The sequence below is a fragment of the Aricia agestis genome, chromosome 5, assembly GCF_905147365.1.
Source record: "Aricia agestis chromosome 5, ilAriAges1.1, whole genome shotgun sequence".
Taxonomy (NCBI): Eukaryota; Metazoa; Arthropoda; class Insecta; order Lepidoptera; family Lycaenidae; genus Aricia; species Aricia agestis.
This window is the reverse complement of record NC_056410.1, coordinates 1,834,063-1,852,065: the sequence shown is the minus strand read 5'-3', so window position 1 is coordinate 1,852,065 and position 18,003 is coordinate 1,834,063. Positions and strand designations below refer to the sequence as shown.

The 18,003-nt window shown below is 37.5% G+C and overlaps 2 protein-coding genes across 8 annotated transcripts in view; one reads left to right on the top strand and one right to left on the bottom strand.

Moving 5' to 3' along the window:
* The window catches only part of LOC121727329 (mitogen-activated protein kinase-binding protein 1), a 98,830-nt gene that overhangs the window by 69,279 nt on the left and 11,548 nt on the right, over positions 1 to 18,003 (top strand). For 5 of the 7 annotated variants that reach the window (XM_042115101.1, XM_042115097.1, XM_042115100.1 and 2 more), the window contains exons 10-28: positions 89 to 224; positions 566 to 730; positions 1,093 to 1,208; positions 1,600 to 1,804; positions 2,016 to 2,150; positions 2,446 to 2,556; positions 2,821 to 2,910; positions 3,298 to 3,428; positions 4,762 to 4,890; positions 5,431 to 5,553; positions 8,524 to 8,651; positions 8,838 to 8,935; positions 9,598 to 9,714; positions 13,037 to 13,126; positions 13,552 to 13,676; positions 14,117 to 14,270; positions 14,701 to 14,845; positions 15,197 to 15,312; positions 15,694 to 15,820. In XM_042115101.1, the coding sequence (XP_041971035.1) occupies positions 89 to 224; positions 566 to 730; positions 1,093 to 1,208; positions 1,600 to 1,804; positions 2,016 to 2,150; positions 2,446 to 2,556; positions 2,821 to 2,910; positions 3,298 to 3,428; positions 4,762 to 4,890; positions 5,431 to 5,553; positions 8,524 to 8,651; positions 8,838 to 8,935; positions 9,598 to 9,714; positions 13,037 to 13,126; positions 13,552 to 13,676; positions 14,117 to 14,270; positions 14,701 to 14,845; positions 15,197 to 15,312; positions 15,694 to 15,820 (2,441 nt within the window). The remainder of the gene's footprint in view (positions 1 to 88; positions 225 to 565; positions 731 to 1,092; positions 1,209 to 1,599; positions 1,805 to 2,015; positions 2,151 to 2,445; positions 2,557 to 2,820; positions 2,911 to 3,297; positions 3,429 to 4,761; positions 4,891 to 5,430; positions 5,554 to 8,523; positions 8,652 to 8,837; positions 8,936 to 9,597; positions 9,715 to 13,036; positions 13,127 to 13,551; positions 13,677 to 14,116; positions 14,271 to 14,700; positions 14,846 to 15,196; positions 15,313 to 15,693; positions 15,821 to 18,003) is intronic. The other 2 variants (XM_042115102.1, XM_042115103.1) reach the window with 2 other exon arrangements.
* LOC121727340 lies at positions 6,463 to 7,680 on the bottom strand. Its single transcript, XM_042115114.1, has 2 exons — positions 7,640 to 7,680; positions 6,463 to 7,507 (listed from the first exon to the last, which is right to left on the bottom strand). Exons 1-2 carry the CDS (start codon positions 7,664 to 7,666, stop codon positions 6,563 to 6,565), a joined length of 972 nt encoding a protein of 323 aa, XP_041971048.1. The 5' UTR covers positions 7,667 to 7,680; the 3' UTR covers positions 6,463 to 6,562.

The window sequence follows — 18,003 nt, the reverse complement described above, 5'->3', positions numbered from 1 at the left end:
TATGTCGGACGAAGATTGCATATAATATGAGCTTATATTAGGCATCCTATATTATAATATCAATACTAATACATCATTCAATTCACAGTCACATGTTCAGCCAGCCGAACAACGCTCGATATCCAGACGCGGTGGCGCTGACTTACGACGAGCGCAACCACAAGCTCACGTGCGTGTACAACGACCACAGCCTGTATGTGTGGGACGTAAGGGATATTAAACGGGTGAGAGATTTGTTGTGTGTGTTATGTTGTTACATAAACGACATCTTCTTGTGAATAAATATAAACTCCACGCTTACGCTACTTCATGCGGCTGTTTCTGTTTGATACATTGATAAAGAAGACACCAAAATGTTATTTTATTGACAGGCATAATTCTAAATTAATTTATAAAACTAGAATTTGAAAATATACTATGGGAACCGTGTGTTTCCTTCTCCGTTGCCTATTTTATGTCAAAATCGGCCTAATAGTTTGAGCCTATGCCATAGAAACAAACTTTTCCTCTTTATAATTAGTATAGAAAAATCAGCATAACTCACACAAAATACCGAATGTTTCAGGTGGGCAAATCCCACTCGGCGTTATACCATTCGGCGTGCATATGGGGCGTGGACATGGTGGGCGGGGACGGGCCGCTGCCGACGGGCACGTTCCTCACGTGCTCCAGCGACGACACCGTGCGCATGTGGTCGCTACGGCCTCAAGAGCCCAATATATACAGCAACGTGAGTATTATTATTTATTTTAGAAGGAGCGAGTGAGATACGACAGTCTTAAAGACTACTGTATTACAAAATATCTGTTATTGTGTGTGCGTCTGTAAACGTTTTGTATAGTAATAGTGAAGCGCGAGCCTTTAGGGTTATAAGAAAGGGAAACCAACCTCCTATTTAGTAGATAAGATTTCCGATATAGAGGATGCTAAAAGTGATTTGGTGTTAAGTAAATTAAATTTAATCATTTGAAACTCGTCATTTCTGCATCCGCCATGACTTACTGCATGAATAACATGATTATATTTGTACTTTACCTGTATATATTATATTTGTAACTTATTTATTTATTTATTTAACATTTTTAATTTCAGGAATTAACCAAAGTGCTATACATAGATCCTGAGCTTAAGTTTTTGAAAGACGTTGATCTGACGGCTACTAGTGATAAGGACAAGTCGAAGACTTACGACGACAAGATCGGTGTGAGGTAACACGAATTTATTTACTTTTATAATTATTAGAAATATTTATATATATTATAAATAGTTCTAAATATGAGTACAATGTCTAAGCTTAAATAGTCTAGTAAGTAGTCAAAACCATTACAAAGTTTGTCACATTATGTATTACAATTTTTTGTACATGCAACTTATCATGTAACACAATCGTTCCTTGTCACATAGTAAAATTACGTGACCTACTATAACGCCATGGCGCCGACTTTAGTATTTACGCGTTTGTTTAATTGTAAGGCAAGGTCTCACTTGGCTATCTCTGGTCACCAAGCATTTCAATACAAAACATTTTGATACGTAGCCGGTGACGTCACTATTGGATCTACTAACTAATGTCTTAATTAACTAATATAAACTCATCAGATGCGTGCGCGCTTCGCCGGACGGTCGGCATATAGCGGCGGGCGACCGCGCGGGCAACGTGTGGGTGCACGGCGCGGGCGGCGCGCGGCTACACGCGCTCGAGGCGCACGACGCGGAAGTGTTGTGTCTCGAGTACAGCGCCACGCCCCGCCTCCTCGCCTCCGCGTCACGTGACAGGCTGATACACGTGTTCAGCGTTGATCAGGTAGGTGGGAGTTCCATTGGGTGATATACGACCAAGTGAGATGGTATACTTATTATTCTTTTATTTATTTATTTAAATCAGGCGTCTTGGCCCGTATTATAAATTAATTATTATATTAGTAAGGGGGCTAAAATAGACCAACAAAGAAAGCTGGATTTCGAATACGCGGCGTAAATATTTTTATATCTAAAATAAAATATATTTATTACAGGGCTACCAGATCCTGCAGACGTTAGACGAGCACTCGTCGTCGATAACGGCGGTGCGGTTCCTGAACTCGGGCGGCGCGCTGCAGATGGTGTCTTGCGGCGCCGACAAGACCATACTGTTCAGGCATCTCAAGACGGTCAGTTTTTGCGACAAAACCAAGGGAGGGAGGGAAAACATAATATGTCGAAATAAAAGACTCCTAGTAAACACTTTAGACTGGGTAAGGTTGAATACTTTCGATGTAAATAGTGACCTGAACACAAGATTTTTAGGGGGGGGGAAAAGTCATAATACCTACCTGCAGTTGAAATAAAAGATACACAGTAAAGTAAGCATTGAATTTGGAGAGGGGTTTGCTCTATTCAATTAATACAATTAGTAATTTTCGAGTTTGACTTCAACGTGTATTGTAAAAAAATTGAATTTGTCAGGGTCAAGACGGCAGCCATCAATTCGCGCGCGGACAGAACGTGTCCGGGCGCACTACCCTGTACGACATGGAGGTGGACGCCGGCGGTCGGCACATACTCACTGCTTGTCAGGTAATATGCTAGATGTGACATGAACCATACACTTTCCAGTATGAAAATTATTCTGTGTACTTTACCCTTTGACTAAAAGTCAAGTTTGTCTGTTCAGGCGTGAACAGTACACAGCCAGACAACCATACTGAAATATTCACAGACACTTAATAATTAGTATGGAAGTCAGGCTTTGTCCCATTCTATAAACTAGCGATATACGAGTATAATAAATAAGTCTTATTTGAATAGTAGCTGTTGTAAAATGAACGTCATTATTTCCAGGACCGTAACGTGCGAGTATACAGCGCGTCGCATGGCCGACACACCAAAACATTCAGAGGGACAACAGCCGAAGACGGAACGCTTATAAAGGTAATTACTGTTTAAACTTTAAATATAATATATTTAAATGAATTTCTATGAACGAATTAGCCTCGTGAGTTGTGTGCAACATAAACAATAATTACAGGCAACAACAGTCATAGAAAATAATAATAGTAAAAAAAAACTAACTAAAAACGCTTTTTTTATTATTATTTTCAAAATATTTTAACAAATTATTGCATTGTCATTGGCTCTTCATACATATGTAAAGTTTCGAATTTATAAGACTATTGGAGATAGGTAAAAATCGTGCTCAAAAATTCCGCTACATACATACAGCCCAGGCTTATAGAAGCGTGTTAATAACATTGTTCAACTGGATATTATATTGTAGGTCTTTTACAAAATATAAAGTGGTTAACATTATGTTAACAGGTGGCACTAGACAGCAGCGGTATCTATCTCGCTACCTCCAGCACGGACAAGCTGCTGAGCGTGTACGACTACTACTCCGGCGAGTGTATGGCCACCATGTACGGACACTCCGAAATCGTCACCGGCCTCAAGTGAGTACGGCATAGCTTATAAACTTGACTAATAGTGGTTTTTTTTTAATGTAAGGTCGAGACCCAGTTTCATCAAGCAATGTTAGATAAACAATGGCTTATTAAATCAGTTAATGGCCTGTTAGAGCTATCGAGCGTTCTACCATACGCTAATGTCATGTCAAATCGCCTAACACGGTGTTAAATTTAATTCCTGCTATGGAGGTCCGTTAAATATTTAACAGGCTGTTATATGAGTCAAAATAACAACTTTCAAAGACAATAATATGCAATATCAATAAAAGAATCTGTTTTGACTATTGAGTCCTTCCGCCATGTTTCCGCTACGTCCTTATTATTAATTATTTTCATAGTTATGAATAATTATTTTTTTTCACTTTGCCAAAAATTCAGCCTTCGGATTTTCCTTGACATTGCAAATATACTAACTTGTATCAAAATTACCAAACCGAAATATGTAAATAAAAGTTTGTAATATGATTCATGTTTTCACCTTTGACAGATAATAATTATTAACGTGTTAAATTAAGAAGAACTATTATAGCGTAACAAATGTATGCGATCAGTGATATTTTAATTTGGTCGCATTATCTACTATTATACTACTATGAAAGAAAGTAACACATTGCAGCAAACATGTCGTATTAATCTTGTACATTGCAATTTCGTCGCCTTATAACAAGAATGAACGAATTGATAGTTGTTCACTCGTTGTTCACTTAACATTGCATTTACTAATCCGCTGTTAAATTTTTACTGTGGGACATAAGTATTTTAACAGTCTGTTTAATTTTCTAAGCTCCGTTAAGTAATGCCTCGTTAGGATTTAACAAACATAGGTTGGTGAAATTGGGTCCGAACAAATTAGAAAAAAACTACTGAAACGAATGGTGTATAGTTTGTCAAGAAAGTGAAGAAATTAAAAAGTGGCAACATCGTAGTGTCATCCCTTTTTAGGGTTCCGTATTTCTTAGATTGATTTGAAAAGACAACACTACGATGTCGCCACTTTTTAATTTCTTCACTTTCTTGACAGACCATAGTTTTCATATAACACATTTCTACGAATACAAACAATATGGCGATTGCTTCTCTGATAGCGTCGTAACTGATAATAAATTTTACTTTCATAACTCATGGCTGAATATAATTCAGGAGCACAATGTGTAATTTGACTCGAGTTCGACAACTTCCGCAACTACTAACAAATAAATGCTCGATGAGCTAAGATCAATAACTGAGTGGTATGTTTTCTTAACTAAGTCGACAAGTAACTCGACATAATATTAAATTATAATAGTACCCTACATAAGAATATGTGAATTTGTCGTAGGTTTACTCCCGATTGTCAGCACCTGGTGTCGGCGAGCGGCGACGGATGTATATTCGTGTGGCGCGTACCGCACGACATGGTGGTGACGATGCGCGCGCGACTCGCGCAGCAGGCGATACGGCAGGGCAGGTTAGTTATAGAAGCTTGTGAATATATCTCTTATGTCCTTTTTATGTCCAAATATTAATGTAAATGTAGTAGTTATTTATAGACTTAAATGCTACGAATTCGCTATAGTGTAATTAAGTTTCAGTGATTTTACTTAAGGCATGTTCATAAACTTGCTATTTGTTACATCATTAAAATGAAATAACTTAATTGTGACTTTTTTACTCAAAGTGAGCTCTTATTAGTTAATTATGTTGCGTGGTCGCAACTGTCTATATTCCCATTCCCCTCTTATTCTCATATCTGTCGTTTCTTTAAAACGTCGCTGTGTCGATGCAACGCACCAATATGGTCCCGCTGTGAAAGGTTTATTTTAAATTCATCTTTACCAGTATCTGTTACTACTTACTAGTGGCGAAAACTAAAGATACGTGAAAAGGACAAAACTATGTATATTCTAAAGCAAAGGGGTTAGTAGTTAGACTTCAGTAGTTTTAGTTTGATGTGTATAGACCGTCAGTCTGTCCGTTTCCTCCTACAAATGACGTCATCTCCTTTTAGGAAGGTGGGAACGAATGGCGTGGCGGCGGTGTGCGAGAGCGAGCCGGACGCCCGCAGCTCGCCGCCGCGCGACGCGCCCGACCCGCTTGACCCGCTCAACCCTCTCAACCCGCCAGACTACACGTGAGTATAATATGTTAAAGTTTTTAAGTATTGTACTAGCTGTGCCCCGCGTTGTTACCCGCGGTTTAACGTGTTTTTAAATGATTTAACATAAAATACTATGAAAAGTATCAATAATAGGGTGAAACGGGACGACACATGGTTCTATAACGGTTTATGGAAGTGATGATAATTAAGATGAAAGTAATTTGCATAGTAGCATATCCGGTCACCGCTTTTATGAATATGGTACCAAATTGGAATGTTAACCTATACACCAAAAGAAAAATTTTGAAAATCGGTTCAGAAACGGCGGAGTAATCATTGAAGATAAAAAAAACGAACATAACACCTCCTCCATTTCGAAAGTCAGTTAAAATTGTAGCCTATGTGTTATTCTGATGTATAAGCTATATTATATGTAAAGTTTAATTAAAATCAGTTCAGTAGTTTTTGCGTGAAAGAGTAACAAATATCCATACATCCATACATCCAAACAAACTTTCGCCTTTATAATATTAGTAGGAAGTAGGATATTAGTAGGATTTATATTGCAAGTTTGTATGCATTATCATAGAAATCTATACTTATGTTATAAAGCTGAAGAGATTGTTATTTTGTTTGTTTGAACTCGCTAATTTCAGGTTCGAATTGAAAAATTATTTGTGTTGGATAGTCAATTTATCAAGGAAGGCTTTAGGCTATACTATATATATATATCAGAGAAAAATATGTAAAAATCGAGGATAATATCATTTGAACGCGCTTATTGCACAACTCAATTTGACAAAGCTATAAAGTAAACCACAGGGAAGGACATAGGCCATAGCCGAGCAAATTAAGTAGGTCTCATCAATCATGCTTTATAATAAGGATAATCTTGCATTTCATTTTATAATGCGATTATAAAATAAATGCAAGATTATCCTTATTATAAAGCATGATTACTAAGTTGCTTTTTAAATATACATGTTTCGAATACTTGTTGAAGTTATTCTATTCGTTGGTCCTAGGGGGGTCTAGAGTCTGACTAAATTAAAATATTTGCATCCGAATCTTCGACGTCCATATTATCTGCCGCATTCTTTCTTCTGCTATCCATTTTCTTCATGAGATCCACCTTCTGCAGCGTAACTCGGACTAGGTCCTTCAGTATAGCGCTGATGTCCCCGTCGTGGCTTAGGACTCTTCTGATATAGTCGCGCGTGCTCGAGTCCCTTCTACTCGTGTTGACCAGTTTGTCGATTGTATCGTCGATGTGTTTCCTCTGAGCGCCGACGTTGAGGACGCAGAAATGATAGAAATCATATCTGGAGGCCGTTTCGTCGTAAATGAGCGTCACGTTTCCCTTCTCTCGGCCGACTTTCTTCACTATGTTCAGTGTTAAAGATTTCGTTCGCCCTCTGTCCCCGCTCCCCTCGTCCACACCCACGATATCGAAGTCGTCCTTGCACAGCATGTTTATTATTCTCGCGACTGTCGGCTCGACGAACGCCTCGCGATTCAAATGTTTGACGGTGAAAGCGACGCGGCCCTCCTGTGATTCCTCCGGTTTGGCCGTCACGCTGCTCGGAGTGGTGGTTCGGTTCGCTTCGATCTCGTCTGCTGTGGGCATCAGCTGGTCCTTACACTGGCAGGCGCTCCCGCAGCACATGTTGACGCAGGATTTACACTCGGAATTCTCCGGCTGGACTTCCCCGATGGCCTGCTGGATCTTCTCCAAGGGGGCCGGGTTCTTGCACTGACATTCGTCCCCGCAGCACACCGTCACGCACATCTTGCACTGCATCATCATCAGCTGCCGGGGAGGGGGAGGGGTGACCCGTGCATGCTTCAATCCCGTGCCCGGCCGAGGCGTTGAACCCTTGCATTCTCTGTAGTAGAATACGTCTCCTTCCATACTAGTATCTTCTATGCTGGTGTATCTTACCCGTTTCCTCGGCATTACGATTGTCAGTTGGAGGAGAATGATCATCTGTGATAACAAATAGAATACTTTTAGTAGTTCTTTTACTCTAAATTCAAACCTTTGAAACTAAACATTGAACGTTAGGAAGTATAGGAAACAATAAATTCATAAATAAAATAACGAATTGTTAGAAAATACCTTTTGGATTATTATCCCTAGCTTCATCGTTGAGTGCCTAATGTACACAAGAAACGGTTCGTAATCTTTGTTTACAAACTTGGTAGTTTTACCTTTTTTATACATTTTCATTTTCAGAGTAGTCGACATTTTGTTGCGGCTTGCACTCCACTTCCGCAACAAACAGGGATTTTGGTTTTATTTTGAACTTACCATCCTATATCTTTATTCGTATGGTCTTCAGCTTCATATTATGCTATTAAACTATCATAGAAAAAAAAGTTTATTTGAATAAAATTATAATTACTTTAAATTATATTTAAATACGCTTTAAAAAAAAAAAGAAATTAACTACTAAAACTTTTCTGTAAACTATAAACTTCCCTACACGATTTATATTTTACAAAAGCTACTCGGGAGATGTTAATTCTCGCATTTAAGTACTTAATACCTCGATCGTGGGAACCGCAGACACAATGGCTTTTAAATTTTTATGCGGCACCTGGGTGCCGCTTGGGAGTTGATGGGTTAATTTGGTAATTTCTATGACATCAAGTTACAAATCATCAGTACGTCTGGGACCAACCACGTGCGGGTTTCCTCAGTATGTTCGTATTCGCCATACGATAACCATTTAAATGACATATACCAATAAGATCTAAAAATGTATTAGTATACGCCTTCAAATTGACATAGCCCGACCGAATAACGTAGGTAGGTTTTTTTATCGGTAATTAAAAGAACTCTCAAAAATAGAAACATCGATGAAATAATGACTCTGATATCTTAAAATTATCCAAGATATAAGAATTCGAAAATCACATAAAACGAACCTTCCCAAAAAAAAATGTTAATCTTTGACCTTGTCAACATCCCATTAATTTCTCTATATCTATTGTAAACAGATTGCGAATCGGTCGTTTACCGTCGTGGGCAAAGAAGAGTTTGGGTGACGAGTTGGCCGCGCCGGAGACACCGAATCCGGAACCACCGCCGAGAGGGAAATGGGCTACACGAATACTACCCCCACCTGGTATGATAAAACCCATTTTCGGCCTAGTGTGTTTAGACCTATGAATAATAAAAAGTTTAGACACATAGATACACATAGATACGCCAAATTTTGCAAGAAGACAAACTCAATTTCATTTCATTTTCATTTCAATGCTAAATGGTGATGTTGTTACTTGTTAGGCTTAACATTTTGTGAATATTACAGACAAACGTGGCGATTCAGACGGCTCAAAGGACAGTTCTATAGACAGCGGCACAGACACGAGGTATATAGAGAAGAGAAGAGAACTGAACGTGAAACAGGTACGCGAATATTATCATTACCTACTCACTTGACTTTTGAGTTAAAGAAATTTGAAGTATTTGTGTGGCTCGAAGGACCAATAAAATTACTCGTAAAGGATAAGTTTCAAAGCCGAGGTTCTTACAAGAAATGTTGTATAAAATTGTAAATAGTGTAAATAAACGACTAATATGTGGCGTTAATCACTCACAACCGCTTGGTGGTGGTATCTGTGGAAACGGCATTGCCATGTTCTTTTCTTACTTTGAGATAAACCATGACTAAGTTATCTAGTTTGTGTATTATAAACAGTGTATATATACACCAGGCACATAGAAATTTCGAGACGGGCCAAACGCTACTTGTCTCTTTCACTCTCACACAGATACACAGCGTGAGTAAAAGAGATCGGCGATAGATTAAAGATATTTATATTTTCTTCGCGGCCAAACTATAATCTTTGGCAATGCCGTTGACTCAACAAACTAATATTTTAAGTTATATGTATGTATTGTTATGTCCTAATAAAAATGTTGTTCTTCTACATTTCAAAAGTGTAAGAAATGGTCAAATGGGAGTTATTTAGTTCTTACTATTGTTTTATATGTTACTTTTATTTTCTTATGTTTGTAATGTTTTTATTTACTTTACACGGTTATGGTACTTATTCCTTGTGACATAGAGGCCGAAATCGCTCAACTTGTCTCAACTGCCGCGCGTCGAGGCTCTCTTCAGGAACTTTGACGCGAAAATGAAAACAACTTACGATATATTGACAATATCGCCGAGAGTCGAGAAGGTTCCACTATTTTTTTAAGCATTGTGGCACACGCTTCAGCTACATTATGCCATGAAATGTGTCGTCCATGTTCTGTTGTCATCTTGTTTTTGTGCCCGATTCTAGTAAATCCAACATAAATATCGTCGCTTCTTGTTCAGTTCAGTCCGTTTCGTACAAGCGGGCCCCTAGACGATCAATTTTATTGTGTAACTAGCTGTTGCCCGCGACTTCGTCCGCGTCAGCAAAATGTGATAAAAAAAGAAAATGAAAAAGAGAGAAATTTTCCCTTCTTTACCCAAATAGTAAAAATGGGATCTTGTTATGTAGTTGATCTGATAACTTTTCATAAATCATCGAGTAAAAAACGGTTCTTTCAACAAACAGACACTCCAATTTTATTTATATATACAGTGTGTTTGTGTAAACACCGTTATCCTTGAAACCATCAAATGAGACTGTCAAAATGAACAACTTTTTCTATAAGAACAATACTGGGAACTCAAAAAAATGCCGTCTTCATACCCATACAAATTGCCCATACGGATGCCCGGATCGGCAATTTGTATGGATATGAAGACGGATTTTTTTGATAGTTTCAAGGATAACGGTGTTTACACAAACACACTGTATATATAGATTATAGATATTGAACATCCCGCGCCTTCAATCTGAAGGCGTGGGCGTGTTCAATATCAACCCTACACGGTCAATAATATTACGCAATATTATGTGATATCTATACATCTATACATCTATATACATCTATATACATATAAATAAAATTGGAGTGTCTGTTTGTAATATTGAAAGAACCGTTTTTTACTAGATGCATATGAATGTATATAGGGTATAAACACCAAAACAACATTTTTTACAATTTTAGTCTGTATGTCTGTCTGTCTGTCTGTTTGTTCCGGCTAATCTCTGAAATGGCTGGAGCGATTTTGACGGGACTTTTTTTGGCACATAGCTGATGTAGTAAGGCATAACTTAGGCTACTTTTTAACCGACTTCCGAAAAGGAGAAGGACATATTTAACTTTTTTTATATTGGTTCGTGGACAACTCCGTTGTTTGTAGACCGATTTCCAAAATAATTTTGTTGTTGTATGAGATGTAGCCCGTATTTAGTAACATGATCACAAAAGTGATGATCTGATGATGCAATCCATAAGAAATCGACAGGACTCCTTAAAATTTATATGGAAACATATTATAGTGATTTTACGTTTTTCTGAAGGATGTTAAGCTTAAACTACCAAAAAATAAGAATTGGCGCTGAAGTACACCCTGGTTCCGAAGATGCTGTACAGAACTCTTGAATCCTTATAGATAAATGTTCGGTAATTTTGGCGTTGTTTCAGCAACTAAAAGCATATTATTATGTTAATGTGTCAATAATACTAATCATCATCATCACTATAATTAATATGCCATGAATCATCACATTATTATCAAAAATCTTGCCTTTGATTATAATATTGTTCCACCGTTAGTTGACTGATTTTTAGGGTTCCGTAGCCAAATGGCAAAAAACGGAACCCTTATAGATTCGTCATGTCTGTCTGTCTGTCCGTCCGTATGTCACAGCCACTTTTCTCCGAAACTATAAGAGCTATACTATTGAAACTTTGTAAGTAGATGTAATGTGTGAACCGCATTAAGATTTTGATACAAAAATGCAAAAATTATTAAAAATTTTAGGGGTCCCCATTGGTACAACTGAAATAAAAACTTTTTTTTCATCTTATATATGCGTGTGGGGTGTCTATGGATAGGTCTTAAAAAATCATAGTATTGAGGTTTTTAATATTATTTTTTTCTAACCTGAATAGTTTGCGAGGGAGACTCTTCCAAAGTGGTAAAATGTGTCCCCCCCCTCTAACTTCTAAAGTAGGGACATGATAATTCTAAAAAAAATATATGATGTACATTACTATAAACATTACTATAAAGATCTAGCAGGTAGTTTTTTATACGTCAATATAAATGGTAAAATATGGTTAACCTTAACTTTTCTTTCATTAAATCAACTGAAATAATATAAAAATAAATCAAAAACCTTTTAATTTCATAGAAATAAACCTTATAGCTGCTGCGAAACCCTTCATGGGCGAGTCCAACTCGCACTTAGCCGGTTTTTACTATTTGGGTAAGGAAGGGGAAAAGTTGTCTCTTTTATGTATGTAAGTATGTATGTTACGGTGGAATTTTGGAACTCAATTTTAAGGTAGACATTTCATTTTCTTTTTTTATCGCATTTTGCTGACGCGGACGAAGTCGCGGGCAACAGCTAGTTGACAATAATTGACAATAAAATTGCTCGTAAACAACAAAATAGTGTGCTTATATTATTATGTACGTCAAGCGATGTCGAACGCTTGACTTTTGGAAATCTGGCCAATTGCCAACGCGTTTGACGTTGGTTTGACATTTATGAGTACACCAAGTAGTTGATAAAAAGCGGACTGGATCAAAGAAGAATTGAAACTGTATTTATGTTTCATTTAACAGCAGAATCGAGGTGCTGGGTTTAGCCTTCATTGATTTAGTCCAAGAAGAGGATCACGTAATTATTATTGTTAAAAATGATTTTATTTGCACGCTGTCCTACTCGCACACTATTTGACAGCGTGTCAAACTAAACGATATTTTAACATCAATAATCACGTGATTTGGTTTGACTGAGTTAATGATTGCAACTCCTTTCGCTTATTTCAAATCATTCTTGACTGTTTTGCTACTCCGTTCTGCTTAGTTGATGTTGGTAGTTTGTAAAAGTTGTTTTTATATTTCAACTTTTTTTTTCTTTTTAAAGTCTATTTTATTATTTACTTTTTTGACAACATCAGGAACATTTGTATTTCACGAAAATAGAGTAATACTATGTGTAATATTCTCTTTTTCTCAACAGAAAATAAATTATTCTATGAGACTACTATAAAAAGTATCTTTCTCTAAAACTTGAATACTAATGTAAATTACTAACAAAATATATAATTAATTTTAAAATAAGATTGTAGATGGTTACTAGTTTAATTTTAATTATCTTTTGTTTTTGCCAACGATAATACACTAGAACATCTTATATCATAGATATAAGTTTTAAAATCTAGTTGTAAACGTAGAGGTTTAATATAGATCTAGATGGGCTATTCTTCAACGCATGTCTGCTTTATGTGGGTACGCTTGTGCTTAACGCTTTTTATTCTTTAAGCTGTATCATTTTGTATTTTGTTGAATCATTTTAAAAATATAAGTTTATAATTTTTAATGATTATTTACTTTTGCATGATGTGTTTTTTATTTTTGTATATTTTATGTTGACGTTTTTGCATTAGGTGACACTAAACCTATCGAAAACTCGTACAAACGAGGTGCGAACTCGGCACCACACTGACGACTCGTCTCTTGGCAGTATAAAGTTCGAGGTTTGATTTTTGTTTGTTATTATTTTATTATTGTTTCGTTTTTCGTCTTGGGTTTATCTGGAGTAGGCTAGGTCTGGGATTACTGATTAGTTATAAATAATTATATTGTGCTACATAATATAAGTTAAATGAATGGTAAAAATTGTTTTACAAGCTATGGACTCCTAGTTTATGTTTAAAAATTTATTGTGGTGATTGGCCTTATTTGCAATTTTCGGATTCTTTCTCTGCGCGATAGCCAATAAACGCGTACAGCGCCTGACGTTGACCAATAACCGCGCAGTAAGTTTTTGAATTTGAACTGAAATTGTAAATGACCCCGCTTGTGGTGGTTTGGGTTGCTACATGCTATTATGTAACAAAGATTATGGTGTGAGATATTTGAAATCTTCTGGACGTTGTCACCAATCACACTATCGTTTCAGGACCACGAGTCTACGGAGCACGATGGTGATATCGAGGACATATCGGACGGGGAGCGGACCTCGTCGTCCGAGAGCCGCAACCGCCCCACTTACTACCCGGGCAACAACGACGATGAAACTCCTAGGTATGTAGTTCATATACGTAAAGGAGCATTGTATGCAATGCTCCTTGACATAATATAGGAAGTGTACATATTATAGGAATGCAATCAACACACTATGGAAATTGAGTAGCAGAAGAATAATTGGAAGGTCATATATTTTGGTACTAAATTAAGAAACTATGATCTTATACTAAACATTAATTTGTTAATAGCATTGGACACGCTTAAATTTTTTACCGTAGGATAATTATTTTAAAAATGTCGACAGACGTATAAATACGGAATTCTATAAACTACGACACTTAATGCTATTAGAAATAGACGCACCTGCATAAAGTGTAAAATTAATGTCAAAAAATGGATGTACCATATTTTATACTTCTACATCGAAAAAAGTCAAATAAGTTAATAATAATATTGTAAGACACAGTACCTGATGATTATATTGGTTCAACTCACAGCGAGTTCATGGTGACGGCGATGGACGCGGCCGAGCTGCGGCAGTCGGTGCGGCGCTCCAAGCGGTGGGCGGCGCCGACCACGCCCGCGGCCACGCCCACACCGACGATCGCTACGTCGCTCAGCGGCTCGCCTCACGACTCCGAGGACGATGAGGTATCATTCAATCAGTCATTTATAGAGAGTAGAGTAGAGAATGTCAGTTATTCATTCCTAGAATGGGATTACAAAATAATGCCCAAGTAGTGTTAATACAATGTGATTATAGTTTCTGCTCGACCGGTTTTAGACCTTCCTACGACCTAGAATTTAACAAAAAAGTAATCGCAAAGACCGTAAATAGAACTGCGTATTTACACGTGTAAACATTTTATATATGGGCAAACATATGAGTAACAATACGTACAAAATAAGGCGCGTGCACGTACGTAACATATCATAATTATTGTGTGTCTCTCTATTAAATTTGCCAACTTTATCTAACATAAACAAAGTTTTTACATATTTTTAAAGCTTTATAAACATTACTAATTTCATCATACAATTTTTTACTTCCATAACTAATATTTGCGGCTCTCGCATGCAGGTATCGACGCCGTCGGGCGACAACGGCGACCGCAACCCGCTGTCGGGGTCGTGCGAGTCGATAGACACCGCCGGCCGCCGCGAGAAGTACCTCAAGTCAGCCTTCGACAGCCTGAGTGGGGTTGAGGAGAGCACGCTGCCGGGAGGTAAGATAGTATAGATATAAGATAGTTTTCTATGTAATGAAGGTTAATCACGCTGTTACGTTCTGTAACGCTGTTTCAGTAACGTCAGTTGATCAGTTCACGATTCTTAGTTGAAACTACACAAGAATTACGTTTCATTGCATTTTATTGCCTGTCATTTTCTTTTTTTTTGTTTAGATTAGAAGAAAATTTAGAATAAATTAAATAACCGCCTTTGTATTATAAAAAGAAAAACATAAAATTGTGGATAACTAATTTTGGATTTGTAATCTCTGTCTACCCTAATTCACTTTCAAGGGTTTATCTTGTAAAGCCTCAAATTGATATTAATACCTTCTATAACCCCCACAGGTCAGCGGTCATTATCATCGCAGCACATGCAACAGCGAGTACCGGACCCGGAGGCGGCGCGGCGGCGGGAGGAGCTCCAGCGACGCATACGCGAGACAAGGAAGCAGCTCGAGAGTGTGCGTATACGTTAAGATATGATGTGTGTCATAGCTCTGAGGAGGGGCTAGGGGCGGGGTTAGTGCAGGCCACGCCCGACTATCGTAAAATATCTCATGGGGAAAGAACCCTGACACATTCCTTAAAATGCGCGCACGGATGTAAAAGACACACCTTCGTTGTATGCGTAAATGTATGTCGCATCTGGCGTTGTGTATGCTCAAATGCCTGATGCGACTTAGGAGGGGATCAAAGATGTATTTTTAAAAGACTTTGAATACTACCTAGTCTTCTTAAAACTTCGCTTTCACCTCTGAGAATCTATGTCTATATTTGTAAGTGTGATAGAACTTTAACTATTAGTTCTAGTATCTAAACTCCCTGATTTTTTTAAATTGCAGGTAGCATTTAGATCGAATCTCAAGTCGAGTCAGTCGACTACGGACCTTTCGTACATACCGGAGAAGGATGGGTCCAGGCGCAACAGGCCGGTATCCATGGCTGTGCCGAGCAATCCGAGACCTTATGGTGAGACCACCTAAATTAAACTTGTTTGCATAGTTAGCTTGTCACAACACGTCTAATGTTATTTTTGTTTCTTATTGTATCTTCTACATTAAACGATTTAGCAAACGATATGATCAATAGAATATAGTTAAACAAAATTTCTTGAATTGTATTTATAAGATTTACCTCCAATTTTCAAGCTAAGTATATAAAAGATGCCATACTTAAAAACGTAGATAAAATTTTGTGTCATTCTATTAACATGTTTTGAATTAAGATATGACAAGGAACAATAATTGAGTTACAGAGTACAATAACATTGATTGCATTTACTAACACATTCATAAAGATCAACCATATTGTCATTTCTAGGAAACTAATTCATTGCTACGAGCGATTACATGATTTTATATATAATAATATTTTGTCAGTGTACTAACCGATTTTATTCCTCCCTATACGCTGACCAGGATACGCTAATCCCCATATTTTCCCAGAAGAAAATTTAGACAGTCTCTCTACTAATTACTTTGATAGTCTCAACTACCAAAACAGTAATTTAGATTATCGCAACAAAAACCCTTACGCCATTCCCGCTAACTTGAACCACAAGGCGCTACCAGAATATCTCGACAGTGTATCATCTTGTATACCTCCCCGAAGTCACGCGGCAAATGACGAGCGACCGACCAAAATGACCAGCACAAAACCTACGGTAGCCAAGAAGCAGCCGCAAAAACAAAACTTAGCATTCACTATAGACTTCGGGAAGAAACCAAACTCCAAAGTTTTCGACCGTCTATTTCCATCTGCGGAAAAAGACGACAATAATCCTCCGCCTCCTAAAATACCGCCCAGGAACTTTCATTTGAATCTAAACGAAAAACCACAACCGAAAGCTACCAAACCCAACGCTAGGAGTATATTCAAAAACTATAAATCGTGTCCAGTGTCTCCGGTCTCTGAAGAATGCAAATGGGCGGATAAGGTCGCTCAGAATCAGAGTCAAAGTAAGCAAAAAGAAAGTCTGATAGACGCCAAAAAGAGAAATTCCTTAAGTTTCTTTGTCGGACTTGACAGTAAAATTAAAGACAGAAGAAATATTGTAGACACCATCAAAAGTGATACTGAGAAAATGATAGCTGAAATAACCAAAAAATATGGGGACCTCGATGATTTTGAGCCAAATAATCAGGGAGATTTAGATTTACAGCCTACAAAAGAAGTTCAAGAGAAGGACGACGGAAACTTTTCGTCTGATTCATTGGAAGACTGCAGCTTGAGTTTAGATGCTAGTTGTAAAAACAAACTTTATTCTAAAAAGATATGCAAAAAACATAATAAAGCAAAAAGTATGCCTCGTCGGGCTGTGTCTAATTATGAAATTCATAAAAGCTATAACGACAAGCCTGCAGTTCCTATGAAACCTTTAGGTATATCACAGAAAAGTTCCACATTACCTCGTAATATGCCATCCAATTTAGAAGACATTATCGATGAGGATGTCAATTCAAATAATGCAATGTATCGATGTCAAAGTGTTTTGACTAAACGTTGTGTGACTCGATCGAATGAATCCATGTTGAGCGATCATTCCAACTGTTCTAGTGTTTCTAATGAAATATTCTTTAAGTATGGGAACGAAACATCCTTCCAACAGGCTAGGTTTACTGACAGCCGGTACAACTTGAACGACTCGCAGAATTGTTCATTTGAGAATCTAAACGAACCTGACCAACGCTACCTAGAAAATCATAGACATAGCAGTGCAAGTTTCTTTTTAAACCAGAAAAAGTTTATGAAATCAAGCTGCAGCCAGGAATCTATGCTTTCAGACGAGTATCTAGATAATGAAAATCATTTGTCCAGAACCAATTGCAATTCTTTAGAAAGTATTTTATCGGATGATTCTGAATGTACAAGAAGTGCTCCATTAGAGATGTTATTTGAAAATGCTAAACATTTCCGCAATAGAAATAACCCCATTGCGGTCCCCAATAGTAAAAGCTGCTATGAATTTGACAACACTTCTAAAAGTTATGGTTCAAGTCCAAATAATCCGCAATTTTTGACGGGTTACATGTATAATAACTATTTTGGTGAGGCATCTAGTCCACGAACAAATCAAGTTGAGCCTGCTTATGTTTCTGCGGCGTCAAAAGCTCCCGTTCATAAAGTTTGTGGGTTTGAAATTCCTAAAGAAG

Coding starts and splice junctions, on each gene's coding strand:
- LOC121727340 (XM_042115114.1), bottom strand. CDS start 7,666: ATGAAGCTAGGGATAATAATCCAAAAG. Junction 7,508..7,639: donor TAGGGATAATAATCCAAAAG/GTATTTTCTAAC, acceptor TTGTTATCACAG/ATGATCATTCTCCTCCAACT.